Source organism: Elephas maximus, chromosome 12, assembly GCF_024166365.1.
Source record: "Elephas maximus indicus isolate mEleMax1 chromosome 12, mEleMax1 primary haplotype, whole genome shotgun sequence".
Taxonomy (NCBI): Eukaryota; Metazoa; Chordata; class Mammalia; order Proboscidea; family Elephantidae; genus Elephas; species Elephas maximus.
In genome coordinates, this window is record NC_064830.1 from 19,587,926 (window position 1) to 19,605,071 (window position 17,146).

Sequence of the window (17,146 nt, forward strand, 5' to 3'; positions counted from 1 at the left end):
AGCGAGACCTGGGGGCGCGTTGGGGGGGGTGGGTGGACGTGGGAGGGAGGAGGAGGGCGGAGAGGCGGGGTACGAAGCGAAGCGGGGCGCGTCCCCGGGACCGAGTGGGGGGAAGACGAGAGTCAGGACCTGGGGACGGGGGAGGGGCGGGGAGGGCAGGAGCGAGACCCCGGGCGCGGGGAAGGGGGATAGGGGTCGTCCCGGGGACGGAGCGGGGAGGGGAGGAGGGCGGTAGGGAGACCCAGGAGAGCGGGAAAGGGGGCTCGTCGGGGGGGACGGAGGCGGGGGCATCCCGGGGACGGAGCGGGGACGGTGGGCGACCTCCCTTCGGCTGCAGCTCCGGGACCCTCTCATTCCTCACTCGCTCTCCTCGTCTCTCCTACTCCCATCCGCGGCCGTTTTCCCGTCCCGCTCTTGCTCTCCGGCCCTCCCGTCGGTCCTGGTCCCGCTTTCTGAAAGGACCGATAATACTCTGGGATTCGACAGTCCTTGGAGCGAACCCGGCTGGGGTTTTTGTTCATTAATGAAAAACATTCCCAAGCCAGACACAGACAGGCCTGTGTGCCAGGGCTGTGTGAGGTGATGAGAGTATGGAGGTGACTCACCGTCTTGCCCTATTGGAGCCTAGAGGACGGTAGGCTAGTTACTTAGTTTCTCTGAGCCTCACATTCTTCAGATGTTAAACTCGGGGAAAGGGGTGGTGGGCAGTAAAAATACCTTTGAGGACTGAGTAAAATAATTTCTGCCCCCCTTTCTCTCCCTCACAGTCCAAAGACGGGACAGAAGGAAACGAGGGTGCCATTCTTCCGGGCTTGGAGGCATCCCTTCCAGGCTTTCTTCGAGGAAACCCAGTTTTCCCCTAAAAGCTGAGCCTCACCAAAAACCAAATCGTAATCTTTGGGGGGTCGGGGGAGGGCCACGAAGGAGGGGAAGAGGGGAAAAAGAGAAAGCCAGAAAAAAAAAAAAAGTGAAAGGAAATACCAATAGGTATTGATCATAATTCTAGCTCTTGGTGGCTGGCTATTTAAAAAAAAAAAAAAAAGAGAAACTCTTATTTTTAATTGAACTAATCCCGAAATAAGAGTAGGAAACGCTACAAAGCTGTGTGATCCAAACCTAAAAATCCTTATTGTTGGTTGTGCTTGTATTTGAATTAGACTTGATTTCCTCCTCCCCGTTCCCCACTTCCTTTAAAATCCAGTCTTTCCAAGAGAGAGCAATTCAAATATCTGGTGTGTACCTTACTTCACTGGACATTAATCCTGATCCAGATTGGACTGCAGAATAATTGTGAAAATGAAATTTTGGCTAACTTATAGAATTGAAATTTTACTATTTTATCACTTTAGGAATTGGCATTAAAATTTTTATGCCGAAGAAAATGGAATAAATGGGATTGAGATACATTTGTGTTTCATCATTGAGAGAATAAAATGTTTATAATTCCCCCCACTCCTTTTTTTTTTCTTTTTCTCTTTTTGTTACGCTGCCTTAACCATCCAGATGTAGGAGATGAGGCCAAATATGTTATTTGATGTCATTGGGGTGTTCCAAGTCCACAGATGTGTCTTGTTTGGAAGCTATTGAGGTACGTTTTCTTTTTAAGTAAACAAATCTCATCTTGAAATTCTTTAAACCTCAAAAAAAAAAAAAAAAAAACCATTCAGAGGAAAAAGGAGATTTCTCTTGAACTAAGTTCAACTAAGTTTAATGGTTTAAAGGAAAACATGTTTTACTTCTGCCTAAGTAGTCATGTGATTCAGTTTAAATATATTCACAGCTCCCTGTGTTCACTTTGCTGGGCACCCAATATCTTCTGGCCACACCTGATTCCAATTCTGTTTCCCCAGACTTGTCTAGTTTTCTCTTTTTTAGTGAGAGTAATGCCAGAGCCTGTGTTCCTTCCACTCTGAAAGTAAATTTAAAATCAGCTACATTTGTAGACCTGGCTTTTATCAAATATGCCAAAACCCCAGATTATTTTATTAGAAGCTTCTCACAGTAAGCAAACCACCTAAAGTTTTCCCACATGGCTAATGCTCCCTAAGACCATCTCTAGAAATGAACAAGAATCTCTTTGTCCCAGAGGGTTATCAAAGTTCCAGGAATATTGGGAAATTGAAAAAGGGATCTAATCCTTAATACCCTGGCAGCCACATCTCTACAGCTAAAGAACTCCTTTACGTGGTGGTTTTGATGGCGGTTGCTGGGGATGACGGGTGGAAGATGAGGCCCAACTTGGGAGCTATCTGTTTACCACCTGGAAAATGAGAACTTCCTTTCAAATAAATAAACTGAAGTCCTTGTTACTTTCAGGAGGAACCATGTACCCGAATGATGTTTCGCTTAGCAACAGGACTAGTCTGGTATCTGGAGATGGAAGCAGCTTTCCCCTTAGCAAGGCCCAGTGGACCACTCCCCATTACAGTGGGTTGCCCAAGTCCACCCACCTTTCCAAAGACCCATTCAAGTGCTCCCTTCTTCAAGGACCTTTTAGATATACTCTCCTTCCTCAGATCACCTTTAGTTTTCCACCATTCATGGCACACCACTGGCTGTTTCATAGAAGAGAAATATGTAGGTGCTCGTTATTATTAACATGCAGAAAGATTGTTTATATTCAGGTGACAGATGAAATGATATTTGAAACATATACAACCCGTATTTCTCAATAACTTGAGACAGCCACAGTGCTGCTAGTTAGAGCTGAAACAATTAGACAGCAGTATTCCATGGAACTGCTATTCTTGCAAAGTGTCCAAGCTTTTGCATTTGGTTTCACGGTTTTACCACTGAGAAGAAGAAAAAAAATGTAAGGAAGAGTTAACGTTATTTGTTAAGGACAATTAATAAGTTAGACAACTGCTTTGTAATGTTTGCTCATAAATATCTTAAGTCCTCAATGTTGTCATGTCTACATCATGGTTGATTTGGCTCACTATTAACTAGGATAAATTCCATCACATTGTAAAAATGTCTGATACATGCAATAAAACAAGAATGACATACCCAGTTTAAGCAAAACGCAGAAACCAGAATGTGACAGGCAGGCTTTGCCATCTGCTTGACCAGTTTTCATTGTTAAAAGAAACATCTAAGAATTTCTGGTTCCAAATGGTAGATCAGGCACAAAGTTCACTTCTCTTATTACGTGAGACCCAGCTGAAATTAAGACATTGAAGTTAAAAAAAGGAAATTCAGAAAAGAAAAGGGGATGAGGGAAAGAGTTGTGAGGGCAAGGGAAAATCACAAATGAGAGGTTTCAACACATCTCTGAAGGCTGGAAAGCTGATAGGAGAGAGATTGCCAGATGAAACAGACAGAGAAATTGCAGCTTACAATATGATATCAGGGACTGAAGGGGGAATGGGAGTCCATCTTCATGACAGAAGAGGCTCTGGGACTCAGTCAGCAGGTGTGAGGGAAAAAAAAAAATAGTATAGGTCTCCAGTTAAAGTTCAGGTTAAACATTGAAAGGGCCTCTTGGCTTTTTAATTTGTAGCTCTTTAACTTGTTAAGTGGAGTTGAGGCCCCAGCCTGCTCCAAGGGATTACTGATTAATGTGTGTGCACTATTTGTACAAGGGACTGGAATGATCATCTGTTCCCTGGAATGCAGCTTTTCTTCATTAAGCGATCAACCAGGGGCGTGATGGTTAAGACCGTGTGTCAACTTGCCTGGGCAATGATTCTCAGTGTTTATGTGTGATCACTCCCATGATTGAATCTGCTGTGAGTAGCCAATCAGTTCAAGAGAAATTTCCTTGGGGGTGTGGCCTGCATCCTATATAAGTAGACATTCTGGCATTTTTGCTCACTCTGGATCCTGCGGCAGCCTCCTGTTCATCTGACCTCCGGCGCTTGGGACTTGAGCTATCAGCTCATCTGCAGATCTTGGGATCCGTGGATCTTCACAGTCTGAGAGCGGGAGCCCTGCTCTCCAACCCACCGATCTTGGGTTTGCCAGCGCCTGTGGCTATGTGAATCAAGAGAAAGCTCTATCCTGATCCATGGACTTGGGAGGTTCCATCCTCTACAATTGTGTAAGCCAGGTCCTTGATACAAATCTCTCTCTATATATATATTATATGCTTTACTGGTTTTGCTTCTCTAGAGAACCCAGCCTAAGACAAGGGCTTAGCTAACATTTCCAGAGAGGCTACATCAGTGCCAGGCACTGTATTGGTCCCTTTACAAACCTAGCCTCACAACAAACTTGTAAAGTAGATATTATCTTCCTCCATTTTATGGATGGTAAAACAGGCTCAGAAGAGTGGAGAACTTGCCTAAGGTCTCAGACTAATAAGTGGCACAGCTGGGATTTGAAACCAAGTCTGTCTGGTCCCCGTGGTCTTTTTTATTATGCTAGCTATAACCAAATAGATGGGAAACCTAACAATATAGACAAGCTGAGCTCTGAGTATTAGAAACTATTACCTCAGTACCCAGGGCCACCATCTAGGTAGGGTGATAAACCATTCCTACTTGCCTGGGACTGAGGGTATTTCTAGGTTGCAGGACTTTGAACCAGATGATTTAGTTATCCTACATGTAGAATCATGCAGGTTGTTGACTGCACAAGAGTGCCTGACTGTCTTAGGCTGGGTTCTCTAGAGAGGCAGAACCAGTGAAGTGCATATATAAATATATAGAGAGATTTATTTAAAGGATATGGCCCATGCAGTTGTGGAGGCTGTCAAGTCCCAAATCCATGGATCAGTCAGCAGGCTGGAGGCTTATCCTGACTCATGGTGGTTGTAGGGGCTGACGAACCCAAAATCTGCAGGTCGGGTGGCAGGCTGAAGGTTTCTCATGCCCCAAGAACGGGAGGTCAGAGGATGATGAGATGAATACAAGATCAAGAGAGAGTGTGAGCTTTGCCAGAACATCCATGTATGTTGGATGCAGGCCACACCCCAAGGAAACTCCCAACTAATTGCTTACGTCAGATCACAAAATGTTAATTACATAATGTCTGCCAAACCACTGTGAATCATGGCCTAGCCAAGTCATCACACTGACCAAAGGGGCAAGTAGAGCTGAAATTTGGCCATGCTCCATCCACCAAGCCATTTCCCATGGGACAAGGCTGCATCCTCCCCAGAGGCAGGTGCTGTACGGGCTAGATCAGGCCCTAGTAGTTCCTCTAACACTATTAAACCAGAACTTTGCATAGTTCAGGGATTAGGGTAACGGCCGCATTTTAAGCCAGCCTTTTATCCTCTCTTGCCAGGTACCTTCATACTCATTACAAACACACACGAAAACATACACACAGAGGCTCAAGCACACGTTCCTGGTAACGTTCATATAAACCGTTCTTGTGATAGATGGGAAGTGAAGCTGGAGAAACATGATGGATCTAGAATGCTGTGTCCAATAGTCATTAGTGCTGTTCTCTAAACATTTCCTTCTAGATACATGATGGAATGCACTTTCTGACCCCCATGGTTGTTGGGTGGCCAATGAATTGTGAGCAAAAGTGATGTGGATCATTTCTGGACCAGGACAAATAATTGCTCGTGAAAGATCCCAAATTCTCTTTTCTCTCTGCCACAGTGACCAACAAAATTTGACATGGTGGCAGCTCCACCATCCAGGGCCCTAGATGAGGGTGTCATGGAGCAGAACCCCTAGCCAACTGCTGATAGACATGTAACCTAGGTAAGAACTAAACCTTTGTTGTTATAAGCCACTACTATTGGAAGCCGTTTCTTGCTGTGATATAATCTAGCCAGTCCTCACTAATACATCATAGTCAAGAAATTTGCACTTGATTTTGTGAACCAAACAGAGCCAATGGAAAATAATATAGTCAGATTTTCAGTTTTCAAAGATCACCCTACTCTGTGTCACTGCGGGTTTTAAACAAAAATTTGATAGTAAGGTTAGTGTTATGGATTGAATTGTGTCCCCCAAAAATGTGTCTCAACTTTACTAGGCCACGGTTCCCAGTATTGTGTGATTGTCTACCAGTTTGTCATCTGACATAGAGAAGGGAGCAGGGAGACAGGGGGACCTCATACCACCAAGAAAGCAGCACCGGGAGAAGAACCCATCCTTTGGACCCGAGGTCCCTGAGCTGAGAAGCTCCTAGGCCAGGGAATATTGATGACAAGGACCTTCCCCAAGAGCCAACAGAGACAGAAAGCCTTTCTCTGGAGCTGGCACCCTGAATTTGGACTTCTAGCTTCCTAGACTGTGAGTGAATAAATTTCTGTTTGTTAAAGCCATCCACTTGTGGTGCTTCTGTTACAACAGGACTAGATGACTAAGACAGTTTTAAATATATTCTTGGAAATTAAGATTTTTTAAGAATTGTGAGTATAATTGTTCTTGGTATAAGTTACTTTCATGGTAATCACCAGAAATCTCTAATAAAAGAAGTAAGCGTATTTTCCTATACCTCTTAAAAAGTTAACATTTCTAGTTGCTAGTCCAGGTGTTCTCTCTGCCACATTGAAGGCCCAAGGTTTGTGTAGTTTTTATGCTCAACCCATCTATATAGTGAATCAACACAGCCTCAGCTGACTCCTTTCCTGGGCACGACAGAGCTCAAAGACAGTGGGGTAGCTGGGATAAAGAAGGGCACCAATGACAAGCAGACAAGCTGTTGAAAGCAGAGGAAATAAAAAGAGGTCACTCTGCTCATGTAGAGGGTGAGTCAGATTTTATGGATCTGAGACTGCTGTCCAGATACATGAATCCAACCTCTTCCCAGCCATGAGAAGTTAATTTTTTTACTCATAATTTGATCATGTATGTTAAAATAATAAAACATCACAATGCTACATGGACCTGGCAACTTGGTAATCATGGTTTCCTTTTATATAAACATGGTGTTATTAAGAGAATAGAAATACTTAGATCTGAAAATGGAGTGTTTACTTCAGGGGTCAGAAAATTATAGCCAGCAGGTCAAATGTGGCCTGCTGCCTGATTTTGTAAATAAAGTTTTATTGGAAGACAGTCACGCCCATTTGTTTAACAATGTCCCTGGTTGCTTTCACAGCTACTACAGCAGACCATGGTTAAGAGCTCAGGCTGCTAACCAAAAGGTTGGCAGTTTGAATCCACCAGCTGCTCTGGAAACCCTATGGAGCAGTTCTACTCCACCCTATAGGGTCGTTATGAGTCAGAAGTGACTTGATGTAAATGGGTTTTTTTTTTTTTTTTTTGGTTCTTTATAGAAAAAGTTTACTGACCCCCAGTTTACTTGATGTCCTCTGAGTTTCACCCGTTAATCCCAGGTGATATGGTTTATTCATGAAAGAAAAGCAAGTTAATATTGACCACCTAAGATTTTTAGTAACTTATTTTTGCTTTCATACCTAAACTCAGCGCTCTCTCCTGGGGCTCCAGGAGAGATTGCTGGATTGTGAAACCCAAAGTAAAAAAGTTCTTGTAGATAAATCAGCTTTCCTTAGATTTTTAAGCTTCTTGTTTTGTAAGAACCAGAAACTAGATCTGAAAGTTGCCATTATTTTTCTGATTCCTCTACACTTTCTTTTTTCCTTACAGTCAAAATTTTAAAAGCATTTCCCCCTCCTTTGTTCTTTCTTTTACTGAGACACAAATAAGAGGGGGAAATCTTTTAGATTTTCATAGTTTTGCAAGTGTCAACAGCAGAAATATATTAAAAGTTACTTTTAACGCACTCAGGAATACTTACCCAAATATATTTTGATTACTTAAACTGAAAGTAAACACGTATTTAGCTTATACCGAAATGAAATTATCAGAAAAGAAACTCAATCTGGTTGAACAATTATGCACTGTCCCCCGATATATTCAATTTAATTCAACTCTACGAATATTTGTCAACAAGCTAGGAAATATAGAAATGAATGGTGCACAATCCCTTTCTTAAAATAGCTCAGGGGCCAGTGGGAGAGACAGATATGTTAAATAATTAAAACAAAGGGAAAAATGTGAAATAACAGGTACAAAATACAGACGAAGGAAAACGAACATGGATTTACTAACTCCAGGACGTCCCAATTAAGGATCGCAGAGAAAACACCAGAGCTGGGTTTGAAAAGATGACTAGAATTAGGAAAGGCCTCCCAAGCAGAGGGGAAAGCAGAAGCAAAGGAATAGAGATGTGTAAAACACGGAACATTCAGGAATTATAAGTAGTTTGGTATGAGCAGAGGGTGAGGTCAGAGTGACGACCTCACAAATGTTTTAATGTGTAGTCAGCTTACTGCTACAGTGCTGCTGTAACAAATACGACAAGTGGGCAGCTTTAAAGAAAAGAAATTTATCTTCTCACAGTTCAAAACGCCGGAAGTCCGAATTGAGGGCACTGTCTCCTGGGGAAGGTTCTCTCTCTAGACCTGGGGTTCCTTTATTCCTTGGCAATCTTCGTGGGCGTCTATCTTCCTCCATTTGTGCTCACTCGTGTCTACGCTGCTTCTTATAACTCAGGAGCAATGAGGTTTAGGACACAGCCTACACAGATATGGTCTCATTAACGTAGCAAAGAAAACCTGTTCTCAAATGGGATTACACCCACGGGCATAGGGGTTAGGATTCCAGCACACATTTTGAGGGGACACAATTCAATCCAGAAGAGCGGGGGAAAATAGCAGTGTGATTATTTCAAAGCGTCCTGCGTTTTGAAGGAAATGAAATGCAAAAATGAAGAAAAGCTTCTCCCCACCCCATCTCCCTGCCCCCAGCCCTGATGCCATCCGGACTTGGAGCACATGACCATGTGTGGTATTACGCTTGCTGAGTGTGTGTCAGGCCGCAGTGAGGCCAAGTGCACAGCAGATACATTGGCCAGTGGGAGCCGGCGTGGAAGGAACCTCGGCTAACACCTGCTCTGACAACAGCCTTGAAGAAGGGCTGTGATGTATCCAAGTTCATGTGGCAAGTATTTTAGAGCCATCATCTATTGAAAGCCTAAAGTGTTCTGGGCACCGTGTGAGGGTCTTAAGGCTTAATCCTCAGCAGCATCATAGGGTGGGTTCTGTGGCTCTCTATTTGACAGACAAGGGCCCTGAGGCTCAGAGATTCCAAGACAGGAGCCCACGGTCACACAGACAATCAGTGGTGGAGCCTTGGATGGTCTCTGTCCTAAGCCCAAGTCTCTTCCTAACACTGAGGCCTGGCCGGCTGTGCACCCCATCACACCAATGAACCACCTGCAGCTAGAAGACTAGCATAGTTGCACAAATGGCTTTGGTGGCGCTTATGAAGCATAAGCCCACTGTTCTTTTAAGGAGCCCCTCTCCCAGACCAGAGCTGTATCAGCATTTTCCACCCCCTAAAATAATCACAGGCCATCTTCCAGTTTGATCACCTGGCACCCACGTGCCCACCTCTACTGGTCAACTGCAGGAGAGATTTGTTTGAATTTGTGTACAGTCTCAACCTTCATTACATCAGGCTTCCTATTCCATCTCTAAGTCCAAATGAGATCTGAACACCAGCCACCCTTAGAGTAAATCTTGGTTACTATGGTAACTGGGCCGCCATGCTCTTCCTGACTTGGACAGTCCTAGTCCTAGCTACCAAGGTCCTAACTACAAAACACAGCGTGTGGTGGGGTCACTCTCCTGCCTGTAGCTGTGTACTTCAGAATGCTGCTTGTTTCGGGGAGAGGGAATAAGGTCACCCTCCCTTGACCAGATCTTCCCCCTTGAACATATTAGCCCACATGGTAGTTCACATTCGCTGACTGAGCACCACGAGGCCCTGTGCTCAGCTTGGAGAGGGGGTGCATTTAGGATACAGAGATGGAGCTTAAAGTCCAGATAGGAAACATCCAATCTGCAATTCTGTGTTTGTTGGGGTCCTTGCTGTGATAAGCACCGGTCATAGGGATGAATTTGACATAGACCTGATCTTTAAAGGGTTTGTACCCTGATTTGAGGAGATAAACATGTGAGCAGATTACAGTCCAGTGGGATACAGCCCTAAGGGAGGTTTCATGCAAAGCCTTGGGCAAGCACTGAGGTGGAGGGGCCATCTCTGCCTAGAGGAATCACAGAAACTTCCCAGAGGAGGAAGCCTGGGCCTCAGCAACTGTTTGTTGAGTCGACGAAGAGCTGTGAGAGAAGGGTGTATGAGAGCCACTCACTCTCTCTAGGGACAAGCTTAGGCAAACAGTCCACAGAATTGTTCTTTTGTAGCTTTTTGCTCTTCTAGAGCAGAAATACATGTGGTGACATGTACTCCGTCCATCCAATGCCAGTGGAGAAATGGGGTCTGTTCTCAAGTGCTAGCTTGATGGTATGGTGGCAAGTGCACTTTCGAAATGATTTGAGGCACTGCGCCTCAGTTTTCTCATCCATCAGTTGGGGATGAATAATACCCACTTCACCGTGTTGTGTGAGAAATGAATAAAATCAAATGTGGCAATGTGTGTCAAGCAGTTAGCTCAGTGTCTAGCACTCAAAAAACGTTAGCTAAAAGTGTATTTGTAAAAGGTGGCTCTTTACAACTCAATACACATTCTTCCAAAGAACTGGTGGAAAAAAACTATTCCCTGGAGTTGAAGGGGAAAAGTTTGGTAATTGAACAGAGAACGTATAAACGGCTAAAGGCTGGTATCAATTCGATGGGCATTTATTGAGACCTACTACGTGCCAGCCCCTGAACCAGTAACAGGTAGGACTTACTTCTTAAACACTGCACAACTTTATTTTACCTCCTGATTCTGGACAAGTAGGATTAAAAAATCAGAGTTGACCAGAGCTCAAAAGGCACTTAGAGATGTTGCAGTCTACACTGCACCCTGTCAGATGAGCAAACTGAGGCCTGGAGAGAGTATAGGTTTCCCAGAGTCAGACAGCTGGTTTGTGTCACACACTGTTTGTCCTCCTCAAAGGACTGCTGCGTGGACTGGCTGAGATTCGCGGACAAAGCGCCTCATAGTGTGCTAGCTGTTAGATTTAGTATGTGGTTTGCCCAGGGTCACATGACCAGCCAAGGGAGAAGGAAGGGATTGACCACAGGTCTGCCTGGTTCCAAAATCCATGTGCTTTTTGATGCTCAACATGTCTGTGTTGATGCCTGCTGTGTGGAATAAAAATGTGTCCCCATATCTTCTATATAGCAAGTAACTGTGTCACTGCTCTTAGCCTCCAGATGTAAAGACTGAGCTCCCTTCCCCAGCTTCTCTTTTTCTATGTCATGTTTCATGTCACTTTTTCCCTCACACACAGTTCCTAGAGAATAACGTGAGAGGTTTTCTTCAGTTTTGTTTACCATGCTGAGGAAAATAACTTGTTAATGACTATAAAGGCTGAGGGCTCCCCCTAGTGACCATTAACTCAATTTTCAAGACAACCATCAGAGCTCAAACTGAGGCCAGAGGGGCCCCCAGAACTTCTGTATGGGAGGGGCTCAGGGGCAGCCATGTGCACCTAAATTAGGGGTGTAGGGGTACAGGGACTTGAGAATGCTTTTTGGAAGGCACATTATTTGATGTATGCTTATTTGAGGTGGGTTTAGGCGACTGAAGGAGATGAGGGAGGAAAGCTCAAGACTCTATACCCCACCCACAAACACACTCCCCTTGACACCATCACTGGCTTATGCCTTCAATCTCACTTAACTAAATTTAATATTCACCAGGTCCTCAAGGCACTGTGCTCAGGGCTGTGGGAAGCATGGAGAATAACAAGCCCTTTATGTCTACTCACAAAGACTAAAACATAGCATGTTGTTTCATTCAACCTGCAAAGCCCTATTAAGTGCCAAGGGTTGTGCTCTGCAATTGTTTAAGGATGTGAATGGTTAGCAACCTCAACTGTAAGACGATGCAAGTGTCTGACACATGGTGTCTTGATACATGTTAGTTATCATCATGGTCATTACCCCAGTCAAGGATCAACGGACTCCTCTGAGCCTCAAGTGGGAGATGGGGCTTTGAGTGAAATAAAGGGTATATGAATATATATATGTGTGTGGGTGCTTGTATATATACATATACATACACGTGTGTTTTGGCTCAAATGGTTTCTACTCTTTTAATGAATCCATGAAGCTTGAAAAAAATAAGATGGCCTTGAATGGCTTTTCCCTCTGCCCAGAAAGTCCACAAGAATGGAGCGGGGTCTTGGAGTCTTGGTAGAGAAGGTTTACAGGGGATAAGTGCTTTTTTCTTGACCTTCTTTCCCATACCTGCTCTCACAGCTGGAGAGGAAGATACAGAGGACAGAGTCCAGGTGGTGGACTCAGAAGCCCAGAAAAAGGGCCAAGGTACAGGCTGCCTGACTCAATTTTAGTCTAAGGCAAATGAATGAAGGTAAATGGGTTTCTTTCTGTGGGACTTCTCAGGGCCGTCACTATGCTCATGTGACCTCCAGGAGGGAGATGAGTAACATTTCCCAGACTCCTTTTTCAAGAAGCATCTCTCAGCAAGGAGTGTTGGAGGGGGAGGGCAGAGAGTCCAGGTGACCTCCCGGGGCCCAGCATAGTCAGCCAGGATGGCAGCTGTCCTTGGTGCTTTGGAAAATCAGCCCTGGGTAAATGCAGGCCACCCCTAAGAGCCAATCTCTACAAGGCTCAAGGGCAGTTTTTCAAAGTGAATTCTGTTCATGGGTCTTGGCCCTACATTTGGGGAGCTAAAGATGATGATCAAAGGGTCCCCTGAAAATAGGACAGGATGTTCTGAATTGCTGTTAGTGGGTGTTCTCTTTTTCCTTTGTCACCTAGGAATCTCAGGCATTGGAATCACTACATGCAATTAGCGGTACAACCAGAGGGAGACTGATTCATTTATTTCCTTTGACAGAACGCTCAAAACAAGCCACCCCAAATATACACAGAAAAAGCAACCCAAAAGCCAGGGGCCCAAAGGCAAAAAAAAATACATTTGGTTCTTAAATGGCATTGCCTCCTAAGATCTGAGGTGTAGCCCAAGGACTGAAGCGAAAACTATTGTTCTTGCTCATTGCTAGGAGACTGATGACCTAGTCTGAGGCACTCAGACGATGACATTATATTTGGAATTCTTTGAACAAAAGGTCTGAAGGAAGAAAGAGCTGAGCTGCACTAATGGAGGAGGTCAGAAGTGCTTGCATTATCGAAACTGAGAGAAAACCAACAGGAGATAAGGGCACTGGCTTGGAATTGTCATGTCACAGGTGGCAAAGACTATAGAACTAACTAACTTAGCTAACTAACTCAACTATCAAACATTGAGCATCTGAGGAGACAGAGGCCAATAATATCCAGTGATCTCAGGGCCTGCAGGAGGAGGCATACCATAAATGGAGGGTTGGAATGCCATGAATCCCCTGGGAGCATCATGGAGGAGAAGGGGTGGCTTGCTCTGGTGGGCACCAATCAGGGCTCTGATACTGACTTATTTAAGCAGAAAAATAATTCATGGGATGGAGATCAGGTAGCTCACAGAGTTGATGGGAAAATTGGAGAAGCTGGCTCAGAAAATAAGCAGGGGCTAAGGCAGGCTGGGCATCCAAGAGTGCAACCAACGTCATGCCTTGGAACTGTCTGCTCAGGACCCACCACTGACATTGCTGCCACTGGACACTCATCACACTGCTGAGAATATTTCTGGCTCCTCAGAGCCTGGGATCTCTCCCTTAAGAGGCAAAATACCAGGCAAGAGCACCCATTTTGCAAAGCCTAGGTCACATGCTGGTATGAGACTGCTGCTCTCCAGGGGTCTCTGAAGTCAGAGGCAGGGTCATGTTTAGATGCTAGGGTAGCCAAAAACTGACAACAGCCTACTACAGGGCAAGAGGAGAATAAGAGGTGGCTCCCTAGACGATGCCTGAGCTCCGTGCTCAAGAACGAGTAAGAGAATTGATGGGGCAGAGGAGAAGAGCTTCTAGGCCAGAACTGCGTGCTAAACCAAGGACAACCATGAACAGGTCCCTGTTGTTGGACAGAAAGTGCAGAGCATACAGGTGGCAGGAGCTGAGGCTGCAGGGACAGGCTGGGGACAGGCTGTGGAGGGCTCATGTGCCACGGTAAACCCCCGGTAAACCCACTGTAGCCCATGGGATGTGTGGCAGGATTTTAAGCAGAGGAATGATTGGGAGGGGTTTTTGTTTCGATGGACCATTATGGTTTCTGTGGGGCAAATGGAGTGGAGAGTGGCAAGGCTGGACTCAGGGAAACATTTAGGAAGCTACTGCAGTGTTCCAAGGCTTGAACCAGGGGAGGGTACCAGGGATGAAAAGACAGGGAGAGATTCCCGTAAAATTAGCAAGAGTTCATGATTGATTGGAGGTTGACCTCTGGATGACTCTTTAACCAGGGATCAAAAGCCTAGGATGTGTGGGGCCTATGGCAAACTGGAGAGAGAGTGTGCCCTGCTTAAAAGGGAGGGGATCCAATGAGTTATCGATGGTAGCGGTCACGTACAATGACTGAGTACAAAGCAGTCCATGTTTCATGATGGCGGATTAGCTAAATGTCTTATAAAGCAGAGTTCACTTTCCCTGCCCGAGACCTTATCTCCTAGGACATGAAACCTCTAGTTGATACTACAACTTAAATCATGAGACAGAAAAGCTCTCAGCAGAGCTAACAGACCAGTGATCCTACTACTTAAATAAGGTGTTAATGAGACAGGTAAGTTCCAAGTAGCATTAACAGACCAGGCCGTGGTATCGCAATGACAGGATGATTGATGATCAGCCCATTGCATTCGAGCCGAGTTTGACTCATAGGGACCCTATAAGACAGAGTAGAACTGCCCCATAGGGTTTCCAAGGAGCAGCCGATGGATTTGAACTACTGACCTTTTGGTTAGCAGCCGTAGCTCTTAATCACTGTGCCACCAGGGTTCCAACTGATGATTAATAAGGGCCAAAATAAAGCCAGTCGGAAAAGACGAAGTCTGTAATAAAGGTGTAAGCTGAAACAATCTTACAGATCTAACAAGGGAAATTTAAGTGTCCGTCAAATAGACCCCATGTCAGGTTTGAATCACCTGGAGAGAAAAAACTAGATCCCATGCCCTGATCATGGTTCAACTGATAGATCATTCACAATCTGTACCTGGCCTAGTTGGAGGAAATAATTTTTCTAATATTGGTCCTGTAAGATTATTGTAAAGGAGTCCTGGCGGCACTAACCAAAAGGTTGGCAGTTCAAACCCAGGCATCGGTTCTGCCTGCAATTGAGCTTCCTTAGAATAGCTTAGGAGGTCCTGGGTAGTGCAAATTGTGCTTGATGGCTAACTGAAAGGTTGGAGGTTCGCGTCTACTCAGAGGCACCTCAGAAGAAAAGCCTGGTAATCTACTTCCAAAAAATCAGCTATTAAAAACGTTATGGAGCACAGTTGTACTCTAACACACATGGGGTCATCTTGAGTCAGAATCGATTCAACAAAAATTGATTAACTGGTTAATATGGCTTGAGTCAGTTGCGCTTTCCTACTGGGTCAAGAGACTAGAAAATGCCTGGGTCAAGTCCCTCCCCTGGACCTTTGGAGGCAAGGAGGACAGGTGTGTTTATGGGGAAGGGGGGCAGAGGGGTGAGGAATTGGCCCTCTTATATATCTTATAGACTGAAAATGGGGGAAGGTGGTTCCCCAAAGGAAATTTGGTGAGTTGCTAACTACAGGTGGGGGAGTGCATGCAGGGCAAGCAAAAACAATGGATGTGTTCATTAAAAACATTTAAAAATAAAGACATAAATCTAAACATTACCAGTGGTTATTCCTGATTGATAAGAAAAGGAATGATTTTGTTCTGTTTCTCTCTTTTTTCCTCAGTCTCTACAATGAGTATGCACTAGTTTTATAAGGGGAAAAATAGATAAAAATTTAATTTAAAATTTTAAGAATTCTAAACTTCTCTATGGTACTAATTGTTTCATATGTATTATTTTTGTCTTTCCAGATAACTGCAAACTCCCTGTGAACAAGGACTATGTCTTCCATTTTTCCTGCTTTCCCTACTATTCCTTGCATAGTGCTAAAGGCTCAACTAACAAATAAACTGAGTGCCTACTAGATGCCAGGCATTTTTCTAAATGCTGAGCATACAGAAATGAACAAAACAGACAAAAATACCTACCTTACATTCTAGTGAGGAAAACAAGAAACGTACAGAAAGTGAAGAAGTAAATGATACGGTAGATTCGAAGATGATTAAATAGAAATACTAAAGAAGGGGAGGTGGGTGGGAAGTACCCAGGGTGGGTGCTGATATTGCCATTTTAAGTAGGGTGGTCAGGGAAGACCTACTGAGAAAGTGACATTCGGGCAGAGACTTCGAGGAGGGGAAGGAACGAGCACTATAGGCAGAGGGGACAGCAAGGACAGAGACCCTGAAGTGGTAGAGTGTCTGGCAGGTCCCAGGCCCAGCAAGGAGGCCATTGTAGCTGGAGTGGGGTGGGCAAGAGGGGGATACTGGGAGACGAGGCCAGACAGGAAAGGGAGCACAGATCGTATAGAGCCCTGTGCACCTTTCAAGAACTTGGGCTTCTGCTTTGAGTGAGGTGAGAAAGGTGAAGCCAAGGCGCGTAGGAACCAGAGCTGAGTCTGGAATCCAGGCTTCCTGGCTCCTAGCCCATGCTCATTCTCTTCTACCGTTCTGCCCCTCTGTGTCTCAGAAAGCTGTCTTGCCACTTTGGGTTATGTCAACCCACTCTAAGTGTGATTCTTCAGGGTTTTGAAATGTATGTATCAGCAAGTTCCACTCTCTAAACCTCACTAATCTCTCCCACACTGCTGTCCTCAGTGATGACGCCAAGCCTCTCAGGCCTGCCTATCAGGCACCATCAGGAAACACAGCCGCATCTCCCCTGGGTCTCATCAGGCCATCCCAGTGGTCCTGTTGAATGGTGGGCAAAGGTGAGGCCTTTGGAAAACTCCGGGGCAAAAACCCTGGTAGCTAATTATAGTAGGTACCATTGTAGGGATTACAATGTACCAGATGCCGTGCTACGTGTCTGTCATAAATTACCTCACTTAAGCCTCATGATAGCCTACTGAAGTATTAATACCCCTTTTACATATTAAGGAACCGAGGCTTGATGAGGTGAGGTAACTGAAAAAATTAACAGAATTGTGAACCATCTGCAATAACCAATTCAAAAATATTATAGGAAAAATAAGGTCTGATTTGTGATAACAAAAAAACTCTCAAAGGCTCAAGAATAAGTTTAACAAAAATAAAACAGAATAATAAATAAGGAGAAAATATTTG

The 17,146-nt window shown here is 44.6% G+C and overlaps 1 protein-coding gene and 1 long non-coding RNA gene across 5 annotated transcripts in view; one reads left to right on the forward strand and one right to left on the reverse strand.

The window, feature by feature from the left end:
* Window positions 1-419, reverse strand: part of CYS1 (cystin 1) — a 33,478-nt gene extending 33,059 nt beyond the window's left edge. The window contains exon 1 of the mRNA XM_049903485.1: window positions 362-419. Coding sequence (XP_049759442.1) covers window positions 362-389 — 28 coding nt within the window. The 5' untranslated portion in view covers window positions 390-419. The remainder of the gene's footprint in view (window positions 1-361) is intronic.
* LOC126086800 (uncharacterized) lies at window positions 306-16,059 on the forward strand. 4 transcript variants are annotated; one of them, XR_007519591.1, is made up of 6 exons: window positions 306-634; window positions 768-890; window positions 1,504-1,588; window positions 5,559-5,663; window positions 12,150-12,261; window positions 15,836-16,059. It is a non-coding gene; the product is annotated as an uncharacterized LOC126086800 (long non-coding RNA). The 4 variants fall into 4 exon arrangements; XR_007519589.1 differs by lacking the exon at window positions 12,150-12,261; XR_007519590.1 differs by lacking the exon at window positions 15,836-16,059 and having other exon boundaries at window positions 12,150-15,732.
* The last annotated feature ends 1,087 nt before the right edge of the window (window positions 16,060-17,146 follow it).